The sequence below is a fragment of the Python bivittatus genome, unplaced genomic scaffold (assembly GCF_059951505.1).
Source record: "Python bivittatus isolate LINGU-HERP-01145 unplaced genomic scaffold, Pbiv_v1 ctg000080_np1212, whole genome shotgun sequence".
In the NCBI taxonomy this organism is placed as follows: Eukaryota; Metazoa; Chordata; class Lepidosauria; order Squamata; family Pythonidae; genus Python; species Python bivittatus.
The window spans coordinates 761,816-789,202 of NW_028277035.1; the positions used below are offsets into that span (position 1 = coordinate 761,816).

Sequence of the window (27,387 nt, forward strand, 5' to 3'; positions counted from 1 at the left end):
AAATGAACACTTTTTATTGGAAAAGGGGGGCAGCATGAGTAGTGAGTGGGTGATGAACAACAGATTTTCTGGACATCTGATGGGACAGCCTCATCAGTAGAAAAGGCTTCAAATCCAAGTCCACTAAAAGCGGCCCACACAAACCATGTCCTCAACTTATGACAGCATCAACCCAGCAATACCCAAGAACTGCATAAAAAACCCTACTCAGACTAGCCTGCAGCTCACTGGGATCACAAAAAGCAGAAACAAACTACAACACAATGGAGAATAAACGTTCAACACAATGGATACTTGTGCAATTTTATCAGAAGTGCAGGTCAACCCAACCACCACCAATGCAAACATTGCAACTCAGAAAAAAAACATTTTGGAATTCCCTAACAGGTTACTCCAACCATTTGGAATAACTGTGGCATATGAATCAATGAAGTCCCTACAAAGCACCCTATGCAAATCCAAAGACCCAGTAACAAAAGAAGACAAAACAGGAGTCATTTACAAAATTAAATGCAAGGACTATGAACACCACTAGAAAGGACAAACAGGCAGAAGGCTACCAAAACATATTTGTGAACACCAACTAGCTGTGAAAAGTCTACAGTGCAACTTCATGAATTGCTCTCCATGCAGACAATCTCAGGTAATACAGGTAGTCCTCGCTTAATGACAGTAATTGGGACTGGCAACTCCATTGCTAAGCATGATATCACGTGACCACACTGACTTACGATGGCAGTTGCAGCCATTCCAGCTGCCATCGTTAGGCAAACACCATGCAGTTGCAGCATCCCGTAGTCATGTGATCACTATTTGTGACCTCCGGCCAGCTTCCCCATTAACTTTGCTTGTTGGAAGCTGGCACTGAAGGTTGTAAATGGCAATCATGTGACTGTGGGATGCTGCAACTGTTGTAATTGTGAGCTGGTTGCCAAGTGCTAGAATCATGATCATGTGATTGTGGGGATCTGCAGTGGCTGCAACTGCGAGGAACGATCATAAGTCCCCTTGTTCAGCACCATCGTAACTTTGAATAGTCACTGAACAAGTGGTTGTTAAACAAGGACTACCTGTAACTTCCACTGGAAAACAGTGAAAACTTAAATCTTCAAAAATGCAAGAGAATTTGGCTTCTGAGTGAGATTCTATGGTAGACTAGATGTCCCTGATGGAGCAGGGATGACACTGTGGCAGAGATTGGCAGCCAGGTAGTGAATTCTGGCTGGCACAGTCTTTTCTGACAAGGACAGATTGTGAGATTGCCCTCTTGTACTCTGGACAGCTGCCTCTTGTGATGAGACTGTGGGAACTGAAGTTTTTGCTGCTGACTTGTGAGTCGAGCCACTGGGGGTCAAAAGATTTCAATCAAGCTCACAGCCATAATGCAGCCAATATGGACACAAGGTTTGCAAAAGCCTCACTTTCTTAATCACTATCGAATATAACCAATCTACAGTTAAAGAGAGATTTTCTGAGGGGTAGAATAAAAGAAATCCACTTGGTGAGTCAACAGGCTTTCTGGATTAAAGAAGGAGGGGGGAAAGGGCTTTAAAGGATTTCAGCAAAAAGCGTAACAAGAATTGGAAGTTAGAAAGTTTAAAATGGATAAAGGGGACAGTAATTTTGAAATATTAAATTTTGGTGAAAGTGCTTTTGAAAATATTGGAACTAAACAGATAAATGGAGCTGACCTTCATGGAAATGTTATTTGTTTAGCATTAAAGAGCATAGACGATTGGTGGATTTTACAAACTAAAAATAAAGGTAATATGTGACGGTAACTATAACTACTGAGTGCCATTTGGGATAAAAGTATTAAGGACACAGACAGACGAAACAGAAAAAAAAGGGAAGCCTGACTTTTACTTTCCCTCTTATAACTGAGACACTTTCCTTTTTGGATTACAATACTAAAATGGCAACTACTGGAAAAGCGGCAGAAACAGGAGAAGGGAAGAGAGGATCATTAGAGCAGCCTGCAGAGAGAGGAAGTACACCAGAGTTGCTTCAGAAACTGTTTGAGGAATTAGGCAAAAAGTTGTCTGAATCACTTCATACTAAATTGGCAGCTTTTGAAGAGAGAATGGATGAAAGACTTGTAAAGATGAAAGAAGAGACAAAAGAAGACATTAAGAAGATGGAAAACTCTGTAAATAAGTGACTGGAGATATAAAACAAATTAATGACAAAGTGGAAATTTTGGAAAGTAAGACAGAAGTTATAAATAGAGAGATGGAAAGAGATTTAGTTAATCTGGCATTATTGGAGTTGAGAGAGAAGGAATTTTGATAGAGATTCAGAGCAATTCCAGTGATTCTGGTGAAGACATTAGAGAAAAGGTAATTAGGCTACAAAGCAGGAGACGGTGAGTTCTAGTCCCGCCTTAGGCATGAATGCCAGGTGGGTGACTTTGGGCCAGTCACTCTCTCTCAGCTCAACTCAACTCACAGGGTTATTGTTGTGGGAAAAATAGGAGGAGGAAGAAATATTAGGTATGTTTGCCACCCTGAGTTATTTATAAAAATAATAAAGGCGGGATAAAAAAAATCTAAAAAAAAATCAAAGCTTTATCAATTTTTTGGGAATAGGATGAAGAGGATACAGAGACAGAAATTGACATAGTTTATCGAATAAATACAAGTTTTGCAAAATTAAGAAATGTTCCAAGGGATGTCCTGGTGCATTTTATCAAGAAGAAGATAAGAGACCAAGTTCTGCAGCAGCATTTTAATACAAGATTGAAGATTGATAATACAGACGTAATTGTGCTTAAAGAAATTCTGATTAGAATACTGTGTAAGAGGAAAGAGTACTTCTGACTAATGGAATTAAACAGAAAAATATTCCATTCTGATGGGACAAAATGGAAGGAGTGATTTTTACTTTCAAACAGCAGAGGTTTCGATTGAATTCTGTGCAGAAAGCGAGAGAATTTCTAGAAAAATGTGACAGATTAGACCACACAAAAGCCTCCACGGGTGCAGCAGGAAAGTAAAAGGAGTGATACTGAATTAGATGCTATGGGTATTGATTTTTCTAAATTTTTATGGATTATGGATTACAGGTGCTTAATGTGGAATATAAATGGAGGAAATGCTCCTCAAAAGAAGAAAAAATCATTATTTGAAAAAAATTAAAACAAGATATAATTTACTTACAAGAAATGCATATTAGAAAAAAGGATATAAAATATTTGACACAAAAATTTGAGTGAAGAATTCATCTCAGCAGAAACAAACAAACAAAAAAGAAGTGGAGTTGTTTTGTATATAATCTCCCAACTACAACCAAAATTTATATTGACTGATGAGCATGGTAGATATGTTGGGGAGGGGGGGAACGTTAATTTGCATGGGGTTAAAAAGTTTGCCTATCAAGGAGGAAAAGTGTACTCTGTGCTATGAAGTGACAGTGCCCAATTCACACGTCATCACATCCTGACCACTTGCTCCCAATTGCTTCTGCTGCCAGAAGAAAGGGCTTAGCAAACCAAGGTTTGCTCAGGGTTATGTCCAAAATTGGTGTGTTGTTCTCTTAACAAATCTGAAGCACAAACCAATTCCTGACTAGTAACTCTGGTTCATTAGAGAAGCAACAAACCGGTCCAGGCATAATGCTAAACTAAACAAAACAAAACCCTACAGACTGAGGTTCCTTATTTGTTTAGTTGCTCCTGCAAGTTGGAGGAGCCAAGGATGAACAACCAGGCTGTGTACCCCAGCACACTGGTTTGAACATTTTAAGTCAGAATTCAGAGGAAGTCTAGTTTATTGCCCTGTGTGTCTCTGGCTAATGAATGTAACAACATCATGGCAGATCAAATACTTAATACAGCCAGAGTCTTTTTAAGTGGTCTGGGGGCAAAATGTTAACTACCCCCCAACTCTTCTCATTGCATCCGAATGTCCATGTCATTATTTTTCCCCATTACTTTCTCTCTTTTGAGGAAGTCAATAGCCCAATTAATGGGATTGTGTGGGGAATACAAAAACATTGCAAGAAGAAGCAAGTGGGCATCAGAAACATTTATAAATCTGGCAGAAAACTTATTGTTGTTCTATTGTACCACAAGTTGCAACACTGTTCCCCAGACTCCACCTACCAAACCTTCACATTTCTTTGAAATAAACAAATCTGCTTTCTAAAATCAGTATATAAAAATGCAAATTTCCAATCCCTAAAGACAAGATATAAATACTAGAGCCCAAGCTCTGAATCTGATAAAGGGTAGTACAAAAGTTGAACATGTTGAAATCAAACAGAGGAGGAGTCAGAAGCAGGAAAAGATTCAAAGGGATTTTGGTGATTCCCTTGATGAAGGGTGGCAACTAGATGGAGTATATAAAATGAAGACTAGGAAGCAGTGTGAATTATCTAAGAAAAAAAAGCAAGTATCATTATTACAACCAATGAAAAGTGTCACCAAATGTGGTGCCTTTATAGCAAATTTACAAGGGGCTATTAGAACCAAGGCTGAACTGAAGAGGCCAGCTACTGTAACTAGAATGGGACTGTATTCTTGCTAATTAGAGATCTTCAGTGCTTAGCGCTCTCTTTGATGGAACACAGCGATGACCCAATCCCTAACAAATAGGATTATCTGGCAGAAGGCATGAATAATACAACAGAATAATCCTATTATGAGGTCCAGAGAGATAGCAGACAAATACTGAGGTGTAACAGAAGCCATCTTGAGGAAACAGCTGTGGGAGATGCCATGTGTTCAGGGGACAAGCAGGTAGCCAACAAGCAGTCATCTACCATCTTGGTCATGTTCAGACCAGGGCAAAGACCTGCCAAAAGGCAATCCATGGATGAAAGACAGCACAATTAGGAGCTCTCTTAATCACATCCTCTTGGATAACAGCATTGCAAGATAAAGGCTGGTGGCAAAAGGATTCAACATGGAAGCCTGAGGTGCTCCAAGAAGCATGAAAGGCCACCATACCCGAAAGATTATGTGTGTTGTTCCTATCTCTTCCTTTTTAAAAGAGCATAAAAATATGAACAAATTGCTAGGATGCCATCCCCAGCCTCATGTCCTCCAAAAAAGTTGGGCAAGAACTCAAATCATTCCACCCAACCAATCTCAAGAGGATCAGGCTGGGAAGGCTGCCTTCAACACAGCCTGAATCTGTGCTGCTTCCTAGGAAGAGCTAGGAAGTGGCTAAAGGTTTGGGGAGAATGAGGGCCCATTCTAAGTGAGAACTCTAAGAGAGTAGATTTATGAATGAAATAAAATAAGGCTTGACCTTTAAGCATTCCCCCCTTTCATTCTGGAAAAGAAAAGTGCAGGGAAGGAGGGAGGAGGGGCCGAGACGGAGACGGGGAAGGGCCTTCACTCACTCTCCTCGAGTTCTAAGAGATGGGCCATGATAGGATACAGTAGGAAAAAGTCAGAAGTCTGGTGGCACCTTTTCGACTAGCACATTTTATTAAAAGGTATAAGCTTTTGTGAGCTGCCAGAAATAAGCCACACAACCTCCCCCTTTGAGAACTATCACCAGGGTGTTGGATACATCATCCCCGCCCACCAAATTGTTCCCTTTAAGCTGCAGAATAGAGGAAGGTCACTTGGTGTCCTACTTTCCATCTCTATTCTGCTGCTGCTGCTGCTATGTGCATAAAAAGATTAAAGCTGGAATAATCAAAGGATCCTCCTTTGGGACTGTCTATACTAATTAACCACTCCATTGTTTCCAGCAGCTCTGGAAAATGCCGTGCCTTTTGATATAAACACCTAATGTAAATTCTTGCCTATTGTTCCAGTTTCTCTCTCTCTCTTCTCTCTCTCTCTGCTTTTGCCTGCCTTTTATCCTGCTTTTGCCACTTAAATATTTTTTATGTTTGTGGATGTTTAATAAATAAACTTCCGGCTATTTTTGTGCTAGCTGAACTGAGTGGTGTGTGTGCTTGCTCTGATTTGGATCAAGGGACTGACTAGGAGTCTGCTGGGTGCAAATCGACTGGAAAGTACCCACAGTAATTTTCCAACATAGCGTATGTTCATAATTTATTCACTGTAAACTTTTCAGTTGCTGAAATTCAAACTGTTACTGCCGAACAGACCCTTCTTGCTTTAAAGGTGTATGCATCTTTCAATAATTTCTCCTCCATTGGACTGTCATTGAGTAAAATACATTTATTTTTGGTTATTATCTTTATCAGGATCAACCAAAATGACCCACTTTGCTAACTTTCAAGTTCTCCAGCATTATTTTTACCAGATCATGTTCTACCACTTGACCTGATAACATTTTCTGGAGAATTCAAAAAACTTGCAGCTCTATAGTATCATTTTGATCAGTTCTCACTAAAATATTGCTGAAGTATAAATTATAGATTTTTTTTCCCCACTGATCAACAGTTAGTCTTTAAAATCAAAAAACATCTAAAGTGGTTGCAGCATTCTGGCTCCAGAGCAACTCTTTTTCTGACATTAGTCTTCTTACCTTCGTTCTGAAGGTATGTGGAACTAGCTTATTCTGAATGGATCACCAGAGGCAGCCCTGGATTAACCATTAAGCAAGAGAAGCCTGTGCACCAAGGGAAGGGGAGCACCACAGAGTTTTTTCTCCCTAGCTCTCACGCCCTTAACTCTTTTCATTGCCACACTCGACTTTAGTTTTCGATACATTTTTGCATTTGCATTTTCCCCCTTATAACAATTTTATTAAAAATGCGTTAAAATGTTTTGAAAATTTGCATTTTTTCTATTGCCCTAGTTATAAGTAAATAATTTGCTTATATTGCTTACTATATTTAGTGTTATTTTTTTAAAGTTTATATTTATTATAGTTGTGGGGTCCAGCCTGGGGGATGGCCTGGAAGAAAACTGAATTTTTAATCTCCTATTTCACCTTCAACGCTTATTGAGTCTTAATGTTTTGTAAGTTAAGCAGTGGAAGGGTCAAGGGGCACCATGGTTGGGCTGTGCTTGGGGCATCCGTTGGCTTTAATCTGGCCCTGGCTAAAAGGCTTTGGCTGAAACCCTCCAAGGCACGAGGAAGGTCCCATTTCATGAAGTCATTCTAACGGGGTTCTGACCTATAGCATTCGGCTTGCAAAGTACTGCAGAACTCCCCTCCTTAGTTCAGGAAGCTACTGAGCAACAAAGGCGAAGTGATTCTTGAAAAATGTGGGAATGATCAGACATGATTTTTAGTTCAGGATCTAATGACACCTAAGTTGCTCTAGCATTCACTTGTTTCAAACCCGTGTCTGTGTTTCTTTGCAGAACTATAAGGCAGACATGAATTTGCTAGTGGCCATAATACAGCAGGTGGAACATCAGCAATTTTCATTGGGATGCAGTTTGTAGATTTGGATTATTATCCCCCCCCCCAATGTTCATCTGGTTTTCTGTCTGATTTTCTGCAGACCATCCTGGTGGGAGACAGCGGAGTGGGGAAGACATCACTGTTGGTCCAGTTTGACCAGGGCAAATTCATCCCAGGCTCTTTCTCTGCAACTGTCGGCATCGGATTTACCGTAAGGGCCACTTGGCTGCTGCATCCGCCTGGGAATGTTTTATTCTGGAAGTCCAGGCATTTGGCTTCTGATACGATAACTCAGCAGACAGTAGTAATAAATAAGTCAAGCAAAGAGGCCTAGAGAAAGACTAATATGGCAAATAATGTGGTAATATAATGCATGGATTATGTTGGAGTTTTGGGTGTCTCTGCACTAGGGATTGGCAACCTTGATGGCTAGGTTTGGGGGGTTTGGTTTGGTTTTTTTAACGCCTTCAAGTCAGTCTTGACTCCTGGTGACTGCCTGGACAGGTCTCTGCAGTTTTCTTGGCAAGGTTTTTCCCCCCAAGGTTTGCCTTCCTCTGCTTGTTCCCAGGGCTGAGAGAAAGGGACTGGCCCTAGGTCACCCAGCTGGCTTTCAGGCAGGTCTAGAACTCACCGTCTCCCAGTTTCTAGCCTGGTGCCTTTAACCACTATACCAAAATGGCTGTAGGTTTGGAATTAGGGGAGTGTATTGTATGTCTTCTCAAAAACTGGAGGACATGATGGGTATGGTTGGTCATGAAACAATCAGTTATCAGGAGACAAATCGTAACCCCAGGCTCTGCTAACTCCCCAGGATGGTTTTTACATGGGATGATCTCTGTAAGTTACTCTGAACTGTTTTTATGTCCTGTCTAGGGAACCAACAGAGGCCAGGGAAAAGATTAGGTTGTAGGTTGCTGTCTTGCCTTGCAATAAGTTTCATTTTTTTAAACCTAAAATAATAGCCTAGCCTTTCTCTACACCCTAGTGAGATGTCCCAAGTTAAGAAAGCTGGTTCTCAGTCAGCTAAACAGATGCGTGTGGCACAGTGTTTCTCAACCTTGGCAACTTTAAGATGTGTGGACCTCAACTCCCAGAATTCTGGCTGGGGAATTCTGGAAGTTGAAGTCCACACATCTTAAAGTTGCCAAGGTTGAGAAACACTGATGTAGCAGATTGTGCTCTGTGCCCTTAATCAACCCCCTCAAACAAACCCTCTGTGCTTCCTCTGCTACTTTCCTTCTTTTTATCGTTACTTTCCTCTCACTTTTATTGCCATGTAACGGAAAGCTATGCCTGTTTTACCAGAGAAGTCCTCTTCAGTGCCTTGGGAAGCTGGCGAAGTTGCCCATCCCACTGTGTGATGTGACCCCATTGGATCAACGCGTGTCCCAGACAGATAGGCCAACCCCTCCCAATGCTAATGTGGGGGGGGGGAGAAAAAGAGAAAGGGATGTTTCTATTCCCATGTAGAAAGGAGAACTGTTTAAAGTAAAATGAACATTATTTATTTATATTTATTTATTTATAACATTAGTTATTTAGTTCATCGTTAAATCTTTTAAGACTTAATACAAACGATTTAAACATTTTTCTTCAGGTTGTATATTCTATTTCACGCCTCAGATTATTTCAGCTTCATTGGGTGTAGGAAGGTTTCCGTGTGTTACCATCTTACTGGTGAGATGAGGGGAAAACCTCTAACTTTGGGTACTGCAGCGATATGCCCACGTTCTTCCTTGGCATCAGTACAGAAGTGATATACAACTGTCATCTTTTTGTTTTTAACTGCCCAGTGAAGCATCCACCCCTGAGATTTCCTGGTGGCCTCCCATCCAAGTCCTAACCAGGTTTAACGTTGCATTTTGAGATCAGTGAAAATTGGCTAAGTGTTACCGCAAACATAGTGGCAACTTTGGGATAGGTTGTAGTTAGACTCCCTTTCCCATCTAAGTATTTTTCCCTTGGAGATTTTTCTGTACTTCTGCACCCTTGGTGTTTTCCTAAACCTGCTGATACTCTCTCATATGAGGGCACTACCACTGGAGCTACATAAAAATCCAAACTGGGAGCACGAGGTCACAATTAGTATACACCAGACTGTAGTGCATATAGGAAACACTGGATAGAGCCCAAGAAGGGGGAGCTTTGAAAGTGCAATATCGCCCTCATGTGGCAGATACCAGGCAGTTTTAGTTAAGCAATCTTTTCTGTTTCTAAGACTGGCAAAATTGTTAGGTTTTTTTCCCCTATGGATTGTGAAAAAGAATCTTCTTCTTCTTCTTCTTCTTCTTCTTCTTCTTCTTCTTCTTCTTCTTCTTCTTCTTCTTCTTCTTCTTCTTCTTCTTCTTCTTCTTCTTCTTCTTCTTCTTCTTCTTCCTCCTCCTCCTCCTCCTCCTCCTCCTCCTCCTCCTCCTCCTCCTCCTCCTCCTCCTCTTACAGTCAAAATTGTTAGGATGGGTGAAGCAGATAAATAATCAACATACACAGTTGGCCAGGAGGAAAACATAACCTTTCCTTACTCGGAGACACTGCAAATCTTCATATACAAAGATCATACCAGTCTCAGCAGGCCGCTGTACCGACAAAAGTGGTATGAAATTTTGCCAAGATCTGGCATCTCCTTCAGAAAAGGTAGAAGGTACTGAACCAAAAGAAAACCACTTGAATTAACATGCAAATGTCATCAAGGAGTTATTATCATAGAACTGGAAGGGGAAACTTCAGCCATTAAATCCAGCTTTCTGCTCAATGCAGGAATCTAAATTTAAGCATCCCAGACAGATGGCCGTCCAATCTCCCCCTGAACACGTCCCATGGAGGCTAGCTGATTCCACTGCTTTTTGTCCCCTGACATTCAACTGAATGTGCCTTCCAGTAGCTTAAGCCCATTATTTTCTCCATTCTGGAATTATGAAGAACAGGTCTGGAACTTCTGTCTGACAACCTTCCATGCTCCTGTAGTCTCCCCTCCCTCTGCTGTCTCTTCTCAAGTCTAAACATTCCCAGTTCCTTCGATCTCTCTTTGAGGAATTTAAGAGTTTTTAGTCCCTGGATCATTCTAGTTGCTGTTACCTTCTTTCACTCTTAACAAATTTGTTCCAGATTGTTTAAATCCTTCTTAAAGTTTGATGCAAGTGGAATTTTGCCAACACAGAATAAATTGGACCTACTGCACATATGTAGAGACTATATTTCTATTGATGCAACCTAAGACTGCCTTTGGGTTTTTTTGCAATTATATTCAGTTTGCTATCAACTACTATTCCAAGATTTTTTCCACCACTACCATTACCAAGCCTGGTATCCCCCAATTTATTCTCATACACTCGATTTCTGTTTCTTGCATGAAGAACTTTGCAGGTGAATCTATTCAATTTCATTTTGTTATTTCCATCCCATGTCTCTAATTTAAGATGTTTTTGGATATTAGCTTTCCTGCCCAATGTTATTTTGTCTGCAAATTTCTCCACTCCCTCCACCAAATTATTAAGAAAAATGTTGAAGAGTGCAGGATCTAAGACTGGACCTTGTAATTATTTTTGTTAAGGAATGGGAGAGGCATGGATGATTTAGACTTTATCACTTGGGGATGAAATTGAAAAATAAAGCATATGGCCTTCTCCAACTTCATGATCACTAAATGTGATATCCTGTCCACCCAGCGTAGCCATCACATGCAGTGGCTGTGACAATGGAGGGTTTTATCTACATCCATCTAGAAGGTACCAGCTCAGGAAAGGTTACACTATTCCTAGTTAAGGCTAATACATTGACATTAGCCAAAGTCCCCAGCAGAGCCATACGAAGGCAGGCATTTCAGAATTAACACCAGAGGAAAATAGGCTGCTGCACTGAGAACTGAGGCTTGTTTAGAACAAAACAAGTGCTGCTTATTTGGATTTTTTGAGGTTTCCAGAAACTTATCAGGCCTGGGAACTTAATAGGTGGTGGGGGCGGGGCAGGCAAGATTGTCTTCATGTGGTAGGTGGGTAGGGAGAGCCACTGGCACCAGCAACAATTGACTGTGTATTTTTCCCTGGAAGGAATGTCCATTTGTCTACGTGCCTGTCTGCAGCTCCTAATTGATCATCCATCTAGTAGGAGAAGATCTTTAGCAGGGAGAAAGGTGTTGTCATAAGTTAACAAGACTCCTGTGGGAAAATCCAGCCTTATGTTTACATCTTATCCTTTTAAACAAGGGAAAAAGAAACAAGGCAAAGGATATCTCTGGAGCAAGAGATGCTGTAGATAAGTAAAAGTATTCAAGTGGCAGGTTGTTTAGAAGAGAACTTACTTTGGAATGAATGAAAGATTGCAGATTTTGCTGAGGCCAGAGGTCTGTGGTAGTAAATCTTAAAGTTGAAAGCGTTTTTGTTGAGATGGTGGCTGTTGTTCATTGCCTAAGAAACTGAACTGTTTGAACCAGGAAGCCTTTCATTCAAGTATTGTCTTTTTCACTCATCTAGAAGAAGCCTTTAATCAACATCAGCCTTACTTCTCTCACAACTACAGTATGGGCATAACACCACATTGCCTCTCACAGTGGTTATCGGGATTATTGAATAATGTATATGTAGATCTTTGGACACCCTAGAGTACTGTAGGAATGTTGTTTTATTTTGAGGAACAAGCTTCTTCTCTCCCATTTGATGGAAACTGGAGTTAAACAGTAAACACCAGCATGGAGCTGCAAGGAACTATTTCTGCTGCAGGATATTTTTAAGACAGAATAAATATCATTACTATCTTGATAATGCTATTAAATAATGGACACTATAAACACTTGAATAGAAATATATTGTATGCAATTAGAGCAAGAAAAATGGTCTCCTACAAGGTCATAAAAATTATGGATCATAGCCTTCATTCTTTCTGGAGCAGACACTGCTGCTTCTCTACCTTGTGATATTCCTTTTGGCAACATAGAACTTCTCTTTCTGCCTTAATGATCTAATAGCCTTCCCAGAGTTTGTTATCAAAATATCCCTGTAATGTAAAATATTTACTACCACCCTTTCACATTTCTTTCCCTCAAGGATTACAAAGTTACTTGGTGGTGAGGAAATGGCCTATGTAACCTATTCCCTTGGCAGCAGAGCACAGCTTCCATTCTTGCAGCTTTTAGGAAATCAAACACTTACACTTCAGCTCGGTCTTTTGATCTGAGTGATGATAACGATGATGTTGATGATGATGATTTGGCAGAATACCAGGATAAATAGATTTTGCTATATTTCAAGTGCACAAATGGTCCTCACTGTCCTTCCCTGTGTCATCTTCCTATATTTATGTATCATGAGAGGATCAACATGCCCTAAAACCACACAAGAATATCGGAGGGGAGAACATTGCTGTGAAATCTCAATGACCCTTATTCTGTGTCTTGAAGCTGTGCTGTAGGTTAATACTTTTTCTGTAATTTCATGAACTCCAAATCAGAGGCAGTATTAGACTTGCGAGGTAGGCCAGAGAGCAAACACAGCCAAATGAACTAATTCTGCTTTATTGTAAGGTTACATTAATGGAATCTTGCAAGACTGAAAGTACCGTATTTTTCCAGCTATAAGATGATACTTTTTTCTAAAATCGTTACACTAAAAATCGAAGGGCATCTTATGCAAGGAAGTAAGCCGAGGAGAGAACCGTGCAGTTGCGAAACTGCCCATACCTTGTCTCTGCAAACAGACTTCCTCCAATCACGAGCCTTATGTAACTGATGTCAGCTGATGCTGAACAAACCAATTGGAGGAAGTCTCTTTGCAGAGACAAGCTATCGGAAGTTTCACTCGTGATTGAATGTATTCAGTTATGCAAAAGAGCATGGAAATAGAGCTGCAGAGAGACGGTTTGGACCTCCTCCCACTGAGCATATCATGTAAATGTTACCTAATTACTAAATAAAAATGTGTCCTGCACTATCTTTAAAATATTGATTTCTTAATTTTGGGTTGGAAAAGTGGGGGTCGTCTTATACATGGGGGCATCTTATAGATGGAAAAATATGGTCCATCTCTCCCCCATCACCTTTACAGCCCAAAGAACTAGGGAGGGTCCCTTCTGAGATGTTTGCCACACCCGCAATCCTTTTGTGGGCTAAGCTGCCTCTTATCCATTCCCCTGGCTGTGGCTCTTCCTCCTGTCTCCCAAGGTTGTCCCCACATACCATTACAGGCACACAATCTTTGGGGATTAGTGAGCACATTTGGAATGTCTGAGAGTTGTAGGTATTCTCATAAAATGACCATAGTAAGTGTAGGGAGGGAGAGAAAAAAGAGGCTTGTCTGTTTACAAAACGATTACCATAGAGGACATTTCTAGTGACCAAACCCATTTATTCAAAGACAAACTGCTGAGGTTGCTTCTCCCTATCCTCATCCTTCAAAGTGTACTTTGTCTCCCCAATTTTACCCTTGTTTGTTTTTCTGGGCAGGAGAGAGCCCTTCCAAAGATGTACTGAGCAGAAACCGTCCATTGCCATCATTTCAGAGCCCAGAGCCACTGCTGGAAATAAGTAAGATGCCAGCTGCCTATTTTTCTAAACGAAAGGAATCTTAAAAAAAAAAAAAAAATGCCAGAGATCCTGGGATTCAATCCAGGACACTGAAGAGTGCCAGGCCTGTGTCTGCATTACCCTCTTCACCAAGAGTGACAGACACGGGCACCTGTCCCTTTCCTCAGAGGCATCTTTCGGAGGTGGAGTTGATTTCGGCTTCATCGGCTGGAACCGGGAGAAGACCAGTCGCTGCAGGTTTAGGGTTTTTTTTCCTGCCTCTGTGAGGAGGGTGTTGTCATATTGTCTGTCAACACCTTGAGACAAAACACAGGTCCGATTTGACAGCCACAGTTGCTTATGAAGAGAAAGCTTTTTTCCTCATGCAATTACCTGAAAATTTATTTGCATAGTTTATCCCCTCCCCGCATCATACTACTTGCAAACACCCCTTACATGCATTAAATCACCTGGGAAATGATGAAGTGCCAACTGATGGTCAGTTTTCAGAATCCGGCACATTCACTTTTCTTGAATATTTTCCATAGCATTGTTAACAGGGACTGGAAATACAGGTTTCTCTAGCAGGGGGTAGTAGAAAACCCGAGCTAAAATAAAAGGTCGTGGAGACCTAGAAACGTTGTTAGAAAAAGTGAAGAAAAAAACCTTATCTGGATATGCAATCTGCCTTGTGTTTGCAGGCATCATTACTTTCTGGACAGTAAAAACAAACCAAAACCCTTAATTATAACTGCTCTTGCTGCAGTTAAAATGACTACATTTCCCAACATCCTCTTTTTATTCTAAGCACTCCTAATTCTCTTTTCTACTACTTGACTGTTATATAGATAGCAATAATTTCTTCATTTATATCTAATTATACCCCCCACCCCCACCCCATGACTAGGCAAATAAAGCATGATGGAAGTTTAAGCATTTGAAATCTCAGTGCTATTTCATATCAGAAAGTAGTCAAAGAATTCAGTGGATACAAACTATTCCCTATTGTTTGGGTAATGCCATTCCTCCCAGACAGCAAGACCATATATATACATATACGGTTATCATGTTACCTCCTTTTGTTGTAAGCAAGGCTATGCAAAGTGCAGAAGAAGAGTGAGAAGCAGTGGGCAAAAGGAATTAAACACGGGAAATAAGAGAAAAGGAAATCTAACTAAATTTAGCTTACATCAGCATGATTCACTATAACTCCCCACCTTTCTATCCTTGCAAACAGTCCCTGCTTCCACCCCATCCATACATTGCTTCATACCATTACTTTTGTTCCTTGAACTTTTCACCTCTCATTTTTGAGTATCCTTTCACTTTCCACTTCCTCTCAACTGTGATTCACCTCTCATTTTTGAGTATCCCTTCACTTTCACTCTTCTATCAACTGTGCTTTGATCCTTATTCAGTCTCTTTTTGATCAAGCACCTCCACATGCTTCTTTCACACTAGTCACTCACTTTTGTATTCAATCCATATTCATTCAGTACCCATTCATTCTTGACCCTACCTCTTGTTTTACCAATAACACTTCTTACGTCCCTCGTTCCCACTGCATTCGTTCATGTTTCTTCTGAAACACTTAGCTCTCACTTCCATATAACAAAGTGGATAGAAATGTGCTCTATCCACTTTGGTATATGAACTATTTCAATGCTTTAATAAACATTCATGTCTCATATCAGACCATATGCTACCTTTTTACCAGCATTTGCACTTCTTAAAATGTCTCAGATCCACTTTACATATTGAGTAAACAATCTACCAATGTACACAAATTCATTTACTTGCACCATTATTATTTTTTTTGGCCATTTATTTGTAACTTACAATAATTCACCCTGATTTTCCAGTCAAATACAACAATCTTATCTGTCCTCTGGAATGATTCCCCCCACCCCTGATGTACGATGGGCCCTCACTGTGAAGGCCTGGTTTTCCCCCCAGGAATTTGGGTCTAGCTGAGTGGAGTCTACTTTTGGTTGTCTTAATTATCCCATTTGGTTTGCCATTTTATATATTGGGTTGTTTTTTAAAATGATGTATGGTTCTTTCTGTTAATGTTAATTTTTGTTGAACACCATCCAGAGTCACATTGCTTAAGCTTAAGCCTTATAAATGTGTGAAATCCATCCATCCATCCATCCATCCATCCATCCATCCATCCATCCATCCATCCATCAGTCAATGTCTTGGTCTTCAATACATTAATTTTTCCATCCATGCTCCTCATTGCATTATTTTATTCATTTATTAATTCTTTAATATTTAATATTTCTAAACTTCCCCAATCAAAAATGACTCTGGATAGTGAACAACAAGGAACAATAAAACAACAAAACAATTTAAAAATATCTATAAAGAACTAAATAAAATATTAATAATCAAGATGACATGATTACACAAATGTACATCCACAATCACCCTATCAGCGGAAGGATCATTGAAATAAACAGTTTGAAGGGCCTTCTGGAATGTAAGGAAGTTGGGACCAGGTATACTGGGATCACAGTATTCCTTTGTGTGGGGTCCTACACCCGGAAAAATGGTCTTCTTGTCCCAACTCCTCTTATCTCACCTGGAGTGGAGGGACTATTAACAGGTCTTCTCTTGAAGTTTGGACCAGATGTGCAGAATTCTGCCTGTCAAGGCTGTCCCTGATATATCCCGCTGCCAGGCTATGCAGGGCTTTATATGTAATAACTAGCACTTTGGCTCTGAAGCCAACCAAAAGCCAGGACAGCAACTTTAAAATAGGTGTTGCTCTACTAAACTAGGTTGTCCTAGTAGTTGGGTGTTTGCATTCTGTATCAGTTGTAGCTTCTGAATTGTTTTCAAAGGCAGATTTACATGTAATGTATTACAAGAGTCTAGTTGTAAGATGATAGAGTGAATCACTAATCAACACCTCTCTAATGTCACCCCAAAAGCATTTCTTATACATATATCTATAAATACATTTAAAAACCAAAGGAACATCACAGATTCTTAACTTATTCCCTGTTTGGTGCTGAACCTTTCACTGAGAAACTGATGCCTACTACTTCAAATGACGGAAACAATGTTTGGCCCCAGACCTTTCTTCCCTTCTCCCATTCCTTCAACATTTCCTTTTGATTATGAGGATAAATATGTTCAGTGCAGTAGGCAGAAGATTTTACAGAACTAGATTATAGGTGAAAATCCTGTAATTAATGAGTATATTTTACAAAAGAAATAACCAGAAACACCAACTGGTTTCAAATGAGTAAAATAGCTAGATCTCATTAATTAAGACCATTAACAATATTTGAGCTAAGATGTATATCAAAATTTAATAGCAAAGGAATCTTATTGTTGTTATATAATACTCATACTAACACATGTTCTGAACAAATTCTGGGAAGATGATTTGGGATTTAGATTTGATAAATCCCAGGGGAACTCTTTGATTAATCCCAATGGACATACCACCTCCCTTGTGATTCCTGGACACACACACACACACACACCCAGGGACATGTTATTTGGGCAGTGGGAGATTCAGCTCTTTCAAATGGCATTCTTCATCTTTTCCTGGCACAGAGACCTGGCTCTGTGAGCAACCAGCCAGCCCATAAAACAGTTGGCAGATGGAGGTAGGCTACATTGATGAATGAAGCTGCTTCACTGTGCAATTCCACCCCCTCCTTCCCCCAGTACTTGTCTTCATTTCTGCAATGAATCAAAGGCCACACACATGAATGTAAGTGGGTCTGGATAGAAAATGGGTGAACCCCAAAAATGCATGGGGAAAAATTAATTTAGCTAGCTAATTAAATGATTTATAACAAATAATGATGAAATGTTTTTAATTGGTTATGGATTAATTCTTCCCATATATTCATAGATTTCCTCTGTACAGTAATCAATTGATTGACTGATTATGTGCCATCAAGTTGTTGCCAGCTCCTAGCAACCACATAGATAGATTTTCGCCATGACAATCCATCTCTAACCTGGTCTTTCAGATCTTCCAATGGTGCACCTATTGCCACTGTAACTGAGTCCATCCATCTTGCTGCTGGTCATCTTCTCTTTCCTTCCACCTTTCCCAGCATTAGAGCCTTCTCCAGAGAACTACTGTTCAAAGTATGATAATCTGAGCCTGGTCATTTGTGCCTTGAGTAAGAACTCTGGGTTGACTTGTTGGATGATCCATTTGTTTTCTTGGCTATCTATGGTAATCAAATTACAATATTCAATAGAAAACAGTAAATCATTGAAAAAGTGAATTCTGTAGGAGTTACTGTGAATCACTGCAGTGGATTATTGCATACCTTCCATACAATAAATGGCTTCAAAGGAGGGATGTAGTGACTCTTAAGATTATCAGAATGACATTTTTCTACACAGAATGCTTGAACTCTGAGTTGTTGAAAAGTGCCATATTTTCCAGTTACGTAAATTACATAAATATCTGAACACCAAAATAGTTTTTAAGCAAGAGGGGAGAAGCAAATGGGAAAACAGTATCATTTGGAAGTACACTAAGTTAATAAGCTAATAAGATAAGTAAGCTAATAAAACAAAGTTGTATGCATCCAGTGTTATTGGAGAAGGAAATCTAGTCTATTGAGAATGCTTGCACTTGAAAACTACAGGGACGTGTCCATGAAGTCACAGGGCACTGAACTTTATCTTTTTTTTAAGTGGTGCATTGGCATTTAAGGTAAACCAACTGAGGAGGAAAAGGACAATTTTAGACAACGTGAATCTTGGAAGGTGTGAGCATTTGGCCATGGCCTGCATTAGAAGATAACATTATATTCATAGTCAGAATATAATATTATCTTCTAATTGTGGGCCACAGAAAAGATTACAGGACCATTTCCTCCCTTTCCAAGATCTACTCCCATTATAAGATAGGATGGGAGATGGGAAGGAAGCAACCGTTCTGTTCCATGGAAAATTCAGAAGGTGGATGGGTGGAAGGGTGGAGGCAGGATGGGTGGAAGGAGAGTGTCACTGGATGAAACGGAATTCATTCTGTGGTATGAAGTCTCACTTAACCTGTTTTAAGTACTAACTCATGGCTCTTCCAAAGATATTCCAGTAATCTCTTCCAACTTGTCCATTCATCTGATCTGCTGTCTTCTCTTCTACTTTTCCCAGTCTTGCCAAGCATAATTACTTTTAGAACAACATCCACTTGCATCACATACCAAAATATGTGAGTTTTACATGTATAACATTAAATTCCACAGTAAGACAACACCTTTTTGTAAGTATCATCTCTTTCCTCAGAAAAAGGTTTTTTTGGAGTCCTCACTTATGAATTATGAATGGGTAACAAGAAAGTGTATAACATTTTAATAGGAGTTCTTGGCAAGCAAAAAGTTAATACCTTTGCGCTAATCTGCCCTAGTGAAACTGACTTCTTTTAAAAATTGTCCTCATTAAGTCATAGTCTCTATTCCCACAGCACAGTTAATTGTGTTAGAAGATAGCAAGTTGTGGGAACACCAAAAAGGAGTAAATTAACCCAGTCAACTTCTCCTAGATGGTTAAAATTAGTTCCAAGTAGATCCAGTTGTAAATAACATTAAACAAATTTCATTTAATCAACTAAGATCTGGGAACACCTAAACCCAGTTAACTGCCCTATTTTTCCTACTTAATCCTCTAGGAAAAAGAGTTGGAGAGAAAGATTCACTGAAAAAAGAGCTTTTCCATTAGAGAAATCACTTCAAGGTCTACCAACAAGGCCCCAAACACAGATTGGCTGTACTGGCCAAGCCATACTTATGGCTGCTTTCCTGATCCATGGGGAAGAGGCTAGTGAGGTAATGTAGCTTTGCCTGTCTTCTTCTAGTGCAAGGTCTCCTATGCACTTCACGGAGCAATTGGGCAGAGATTCTGTGTCCCCCAAATTGTGATTTTTGTCCTTGTTAGTGTGATCTTGTGCTGCCAGAGCACCATTAAGGAGATTTGAACAGGTGAAGTATGTTGTGGGGCCACGGCTATTTCCAGAGAACAGTAAGTCTCTTCATCATCTGTGGACTCGTTTAAGGGATGATAAAATACTGTTTAGTGTGAAATAGACACATTTCTTGAAAGACTGCCTCTGTTCTCATATTACTAATTAATAATAAAATTACTACCTATTATATTTTTTTCTTTCTCATGGAGAGGCAAAATGGCTAGCTGATTCAGGCAAGAATTCCACTGAGACCATCATTGCAGCTCTGTTCAAGGGTCAGCTTCTAGCTTAATTTTTTTATATCCCAGCGTAACACTCTATGGACCAATTTCCACGTATGCCACTGGGAGAACCTGAATTCTTTTTTTCTGTAGCACCCAATGGATGATAACAGAGGCATGTTTTCTTGTCATTTGGGAAATGCAAATCTCATATTGTTAAGTCCTAAAATAGCCTCACTGGAGCTTAAAAAGCAAAGCTCCTGTTAAAAACTCTCTCCAAAACCAAGAGAACCTCTGAGCGCACACACCGTGACCCTCAGCTTTTCTCCCAGTGCTGTGTCTTCCAGTCACCAAATGCCCAACTGGTTGATCCTATGGGAAAGATCTGATTCTGTTCATAGATCAACAGTTGGTTTCACTAGCTAAACACTGGGGACTATTTCAGTACAGAAAAAGAAAAAGAAAAAAATCAACAGGAGCCAGGGCAGTTGAAGTCTGTAAGTCCCATGAGTAAGATTACACCAAGGCAAAAAACCTCACTTATAATAGGTTAGATAAAGAGATTATTGAAATAAGATAATCTTTTACCACTGGGCAAATGAGAGAAGAATTTCTGGCAGTTCCAAAATAAACACAAACTTTTTTGTCCCTTTCCTTGTATTTAATCACTGGATTTTCTCAGATTAGAGAAGACTCAGTGAAATCTGAGAATTTTTGTGGCATCAGATTTACTCTTTCTCAGATATTGTTTTATTTCCAAACCATATGTAACTAAAGAATTCATTTACCTGTAGAGGTCAGAGATCAAACTAAAGAAAAACTACACCTTTTTGGTTTAGAAAGGAAGACTTGTACTTTAAACGCTGGCTAGTTTCACAAACATCAGCTCATCCAGTGTGGGAATTGTCCAACGCATTCTGTCTCAGGAGGAGATTTATGATTTTAGCAATTCCTGGAAATTCCATACCTTTGCTGGGTACGGGATGTAATCCAAAGAAGGACTATGTGGTTGGGTGGGTGTGTGAATTCCACTGCTGAAAATGTGAGCTTCTGCTTCCCCAAAAGGTCTGAGATTCCTTAAAAAAGGAACTATTCCCAAAACCTGGGAGCGCAAAACAGTAAAAGGTTGCTATATAGTCCCATTCTCAGACTGCTCCTGGAGGGCTCTGCTACTTGGCTGGGTCGCAGAAAGGCCAGAGGCAGTCTTCCTCTTTTACTGTATCACTCACGCCTTCTTGTTTTACTTCTGCTCAAATAAAATTGGAGCCTTTCCATATTTCTTTTTTTAGATTTTCACCACTGCAATTCGCCCTAAAATGCTGATACGTTTTGAAGCTCACTTTTTCATTTCCTTGTTTAATTTCTTCCATGTTGGTATATAATCATTATTTTTCTATCTATATCAAGCCAAAGATATTTATTTCTGCAAGCCATCTGGAAGTCCTGATCCCTTGACAAAAGCAGTCCAGCCATAAAGTGATACAAACCAGTCTGTAATCCAGAACAGCATTACACTCATTTTGGAAATCAATGGCCAAACATCTGGGGGAGATGGGCAGCATACAAATTAATTAATTAATTAATTAATTAATTAATTAATTAAATAAATAATAAAAAAGCTGATGAGGTGGTGGAGTTGTGCCATGAAGGAGTCTCCCTCCCTCTGCACCATGCAGCCCCTCCATCCCCCCTCCCCATTCAGCTGATCCCTCTCTCAGGCTGATCCCTCTTCCAAAGCCAGGTCTCTGAGCCACAGGGGCTCTGTTTGGGGATCAGGTAGGTAGCAGGGCAGAGCCCAGTTGGAAGATTTCCCTGCTGCCCTGTCAAGAATGGCCCCCAGGAACAGTGTCCAGGGACCACAGCAGAGAGACCATGTTCCTGAGCACATGGCGGAAAAGTAGGGGCTTGCAGGGCTGGCCTGAGGTGCCCTTACGTGGCAGCAGGCAAGGCACATCGCAAGGCCAAGGCAGGCTGCCCGGCAGACGCGTCCTCCTCTAAACCAGAGTCCCTTCCAAGCCGCAGGCCTGACTGGCACACCAGCAGCAAGGCGGCAGTCCTTCGTCTACGTACGGCTGCCACCCAAACCGCTTAATCGGTGTTCAACCAAATACGTGTCCTAAAGAAAAACAGAAACAAAACCACCCGGCGGCGATGCAAAGACAAGCCTGGGGCCACAAGCGCCCAGGGAGGCGAAAGGCTCCCGCAGCAGCGGACGCCGCCCCGGCCCGCGCTGGAGGCTCGCTCGGGAGGTATCTATCCCCTGCCGAGCGCCAGAGCCGCCGCCGCGGCTGGGAAAGGGGCGGTTCCGCGCGTGGGCAGGAGAGGAGGGGCAGCGGCAGCGGCAGCGGCAGCGTGGCCGGAGCTCCCCAAGCTCCCCGGGCAGTTCCTGCTCCCGGCGCGGGAGCCACCATGACCAGCAACGGAGCGGGCGGAGGCGGCGACCCTCCGGCGCGCAACGGAGCCCCCGCCGCGTTCCCGCCTGCGGAGAAAGCTTCGTCGCTCGGCAAGAGTTACGACCTCTCCGGCAAGGTGTGAGCCTGCCCCGACTGGGCACCAGGGGGCACGAGAGAGGGCAGGGAGCGTGGGGGAGGGGATCAGAGGGTGACAAGCATTAATACGCCCCCGTCCCCAGATGGTCTTGGAGAAGAAGTGGGGAACGCTTAATACCCCCGCCCCCCGCCCCCTCCCCCCCCGCTCTGCTTGCCTCCTTGTTGTTAGCTTCCCCACCCAAAATCTCATAAGGGTTCACCTTTGCCCCTGAACTTGGGTTTAAGAGTGACAAGACAGCAAGGAACAGGAAGAGGGGCGATGCTCAGCACCCAGCTTCATTTGGAAAAACGATGCTGGGCTCAGATCTGCCTGGAAAGTCTTTTTCAGATGGTTAGTTGTAATCCCTGGATGCGGAAAAGGGCCAAGGGCGTTCTCCTTCATGGCTTAGGACTGCATTATGATTTTAGTATTGCCCTTCCTGCCCACACGCAGCCGGGTTCCTGCGTCCTTAGCAGATGCCTAGTTAACAGGCATTCAACAGGTCCTACACTTGGGAAGAGCATTGGTAGGGACCATACAGCTGCTGAATATTTTGCCCGTCACTCACACGCTTGCAGGTCTACCCCCCCCCCAAGTGCAGAACTCACTATGGCTCTGAAAAGAGTTTCTTTTCTAAGTCCTGATGAATTCTTGGTGGCACCCTTATTAGGCTCGTGTTCAGGTCGAGCTCTGCCTCCATAGGCAATACAACCGATCATTAAGGGCCCGGGGCTGGACGATCACAGTTTTGTTCCTCTTTAGCAAGACCACTAGTTAAAATCGATGCCCAACAAACAGTGGCGCGCTGTTCTCCTTTGCAGCAACAGCTGTGGCCGTTGCTATTCAGACCACATTGGGAGGAAGCCGCTAAAGCGGGAAGCTAATCAGGAGACACATCTCTCAGAATGAAGGCAGGGATGGGGGAAGGGTTTGGCAAGGCCGTGAAGCTCACTTCCTCACATTCAGAGCTTGCACATATCTCCCCAGCAGAGGTATGAGCTCCAGCAGTCATGTTGCAGAACCAGGAAGAGCACTGTCGCTCTTTGTTGGGACAGGCAATTGTAGAGTATTCTAATTATATTGCAAGTTATTTATTTCATTTATATCCCGGTGTGTCTTTATGCCATCGTAAGCCTTGCTAATGCTGGATCTGCAAAATTGTGTGCTTTGTGGTAAAGAGTCTGCTTGCCACAAGCAGAGAGCTGAATAAAAGTATCCCTGCAGCCAGCAATGCAATTCTGTGAATGTACTTAATTATCTATTGCTTTCCACTTTCCCACATCCAAGGAACTATTCCAGCATGAGTTTCTGGTACTAAGATTCATGCTTCCATCAGAGTTAGACAGAAGATCAGGGTCTAATCAACAGAAATATGCATAAGGAGCCAAATACAATAGAAAACAAGTGAAATAATGCACCTTTCTCTGTGAAGGAAGGACTCCTGCATAATCATGTTGGGAATTTAAAACATTGTTGACCAGTTTCATGACATAAAACCACTGTCCTAAACGGCACACGGAACAGGCTCAATAACAACCCATGAAGCTAAGCATACATTTTATGGTTCGGGGGAGAAAAGACGTGAACCTATTGCCCCCACACCTAATGGAAGTAGAGTCTTGAGGGGCAAGAACCACATTTAATTCCAATGAAGACAAAACTCATCTTCTACCTCTGCTAATGACTGGGCTCTCACATCACCCAAAACCATGGTTGATTTAATAATAGTTTAGTGTATGAGCCACTATTGGCTGGAGATATACTACATGTTAAGCCATAGCTATTTTACACAGCCAAAGAGCTGGGTTCATATTACATACTAAGGCAAGGTTATCAGTTGGCCCTATGTTTTCACTGATAGGAATCAGGTTGCTGGGCCTGGAACTGGAAGAAAACTTTGGCTACCAGCTCTCTTGCAGTCTTAAATCCAGAAGCCCTATTTCATGCTGTTCACTCAGTCTCAGTTCCAGATTTCCTCGGGGAGGGGATCCTTGGAGAAGATAACAGCTGGCCTCCACCAGGGATCCCTGCTCCCTCCCCATTGCGGTAGTTGCCAACTGCTAGTGGTGCCCCTTTGTTCTTCTTCTCCAGTCCACTGGTGTCTGGAACCGCTGCTGCTTCTCCCTCTTCCTGACACCTGAGAAGGGCAGGAGGCAAAAAGACAGCCACACAAGGAGGAGCAGCAACACCAATCCAAGAAAATTTGCAAACTGGCCACGGGCCTTGGCCACTCCATCACAGCAATCATTTCTGGCCTGTTCTAACTGCCTTCCCCTGCATGGCACTTTCTGGGTCAGACTACAACTCACATGAATTACAACTTCAGGTACATAGCCCAGCCCTACTGAAAGGGCATCAGGCAGGAGAATCTTTATGGTTCTTTCCTGCAGGAGTCCCTCTTGTGGGACTTGCTGCCTTCTATTAAACTGACACTCCCTCCATACAAAGATGCAGAGAGAAAATATTTTCTCTTCCACATTCTTAAAGTGAAAGCAGTTGGAGCAGCTTTTCCGAACCTGGGCCTTTTCAGTTGTGTTGCAACTGCTTGTTTCCTCAATCAGTGTGCCCAAAGGCTGGCTGAGGATTTTGCAAGTTGCAGTTGCAAAGCTTCTGGAAGATGCTACGTTGGGAAAAGTGACGTTGGAATATCAAGTGCAGTGTTTTTTAGTTGGAAATTTAAGAAGTGTGTTTCAGCTTTCTGGGAAATATTGCTGTATCCAGTTGAGGAAGAGCAGTTCAGGAAACCCGGCAAGTGGATTTCTTACAGTGAGGGGGACACCATTACTCTAGAGATGTTCCCTTGTCCCAAATCTTGCACCTAAGTTTAGTTTGCTTGCTTTTGCTTTTAAAAAGTATTTTTTAAGTTTGAGCTGTTAAGAGTCCAGTGTTTGTTGTTCTGCCAGGGCTGTTGATGGATTATCCCCTAGGGATTGCTGTTTTTTCTGAGCTGGGTGGGTTCACTTTTTATAGGTGGACAAATACTTGATAATCTACATTTCTCACAGGGATAAATTCTGGACAGGTGAGAGATTTATTAACAGATATAGGGTGCTCCTCCTTTTGTGAACAGAACCCGTTAAATGAAAATGGCCACAAAATCTTACACTGCAATCAATCTTTAAGATGCCTTATGGTGAATTCTTTTTAACTATTCAGAGTAGCCTCCGATATTGCCTTTCCTTCCCTGGGGTAAATGGCTCCAAAAATGCCAACAAAACCAGGACTTTTAAGCTGAAAGTCTGTTTGCTTAGAAGGAGTGGATACTGGATTGTGTGTTTGCTCTGCCGTCTTGCAACTTAGGTGAGGTGGCTGCAAGAAACGAAGAGAGCCCCAGAGCTTACGGATCGTCTCCTGACACTTGACGTGCTGTAATGGTACCTCTCAGGCTTTTATCTCAGAGTCCAGCCATGGAGTCTGTGATGCATTTATGGTCAGGGTGACTTCAGAGGATATAGACAAAAATCCGTGAAAGAAGGAACTGATTGTGAGAAATATACTTCAGATTCTAATCAAGTGTATTAGTAACAAACAGTTCCTTCTTTCTCCACCCTTTGTCTATATAACATCATAGATCAATGACAAATCTGGCTCCAGAGGGTGAAGAAAAGGGCTGGGTTTGAATTGTGCCTTTGGGGATTACTTGGAGGATTAATACAATGTTTGGATTAGGAGAGGTAACATTAGCTAATGGACTATTTGCTTGCTTGGGGCAGGGGTGAGGAGTGCAGCCCCTTCTGATCTGGGAGTTTCTGACAGCTCACAAGGGCATCCCAGAGCATTTGGTGACCTCTCCAGCCTAAATGTTTCAGTGCATAAAACTATAGTACCGATCCTGTGCATGTTTGTGTGAAAGTAGTTTCACTGAAGGAACTCATTCCCAGATAAGAGCTCAGATAGGATTGTATTTTGGTTTTCTTCAGTGAACACAGCCCTGCTGGCAGTGATAACTGGAGAGGGCTGAGGGGACAGAGGGCAGGACTACCATAAATGGAGTCAAGAAGTTGCTGTAGGCTCTACAGCAGAAGTTCCCTTAAATTGAAATAAATAAATAAATAATCCTAAGTAAGGTATTTTAATTATTATAATTCCTAAACTGAGGAACAGTAACTCAGAAGCAGTCAGAAGATTTAGGTCCTGTCATACAAGCTTCTCCATTGAAAGAGTAGGTGACTGAACCTCACTACTTCCTAGCAAGCTGCCCTGACATTTCAGGCAGATACTCACGTCCTTGAACAAGGCATTTGGCCCCTGAGCTTCCAGAAATGTAGCTTGTCCAGACTAGCCTGGACAAAAGCAAGAGTTGGACCATATGGCATGAAGTAGAAATATACAGTAAATGGGTTGTTTGTTTCCAGTGGAAGCAGCAGCTGGTAGCTGCAAGCTAAACTCCTTATCTTTTGTGTGGAAGAGAGGAAACATTGACAAGGAAGAGCTGCTTTTAGTAATTATGGAAATGAGGACAACCAGTTAAGGAGAGTTTATAGCCTTTCATTCTTTCAGAGAAGGAGTCTGGGGCAAGCTCACAAAAGAACTCCAGACTCTCTCAGAGAATCAGGACAGTGGGATTGATATCCCTCAAGACTGTTCATCTACATGGGAGGACATCTCTTGAGAGAGCACCGTAGGAAGGAAGACTTGCCAAACATTCGCAATCTAGCAAGCAACTGTATTTCTGGAGTTCCCTTTCCACCATTACTGTACTGGCAGATACACAAGGATGAGAGAGAGAGATGAAAGTACAGGAACGTATTTTGCCAGGACCATAGATAGACATCACCTCTTTCACTGAAAAGAGCTGGGAATAGAAAGGGAGATCCTGGATGGTTTTCCCTGAGCCCAAATCTTCCTGAAAGATTTAGCAAAGTACACTCTATTTGTTCTATTTGGAAACATTTTAAAACTGCCTTTTTCAGCTTA

At 41.6% G+C, this 27,387-nt stretch overlaps 1 protein-coding gene across 3 annotated transcripts in view; it reads left to right on the top strand.

Annotated features, from left to right (window-relative positions):
- Positions 1-27,387, top strand: part of RAB37 (RAB37, member RAS oncogene family) — an 84,191-nt gene that overhangs the window by 33,971 nt on the left and 22,833 nt on the right. For 2 of the 3 annotated variants that reach the window (XM_088133300.1, XM_088133301.1), the window contains exon 1: positions 22,276-22,470. In XM_088133300.1, the coding sequence (XP_087989426.1) occupies positions 22,351-22,470 (120 nt within the window). In that variant the 5' untranslated portion in view covers positions 22,276-22,350. Of the gene's footprint in view, positions 1-7,380; positions 7,492-22,275; positions 22,471-27,387 lie in introns of those variants that run through there. The other variant, XM_088133299.1, reaches the window with a different exon arrangement.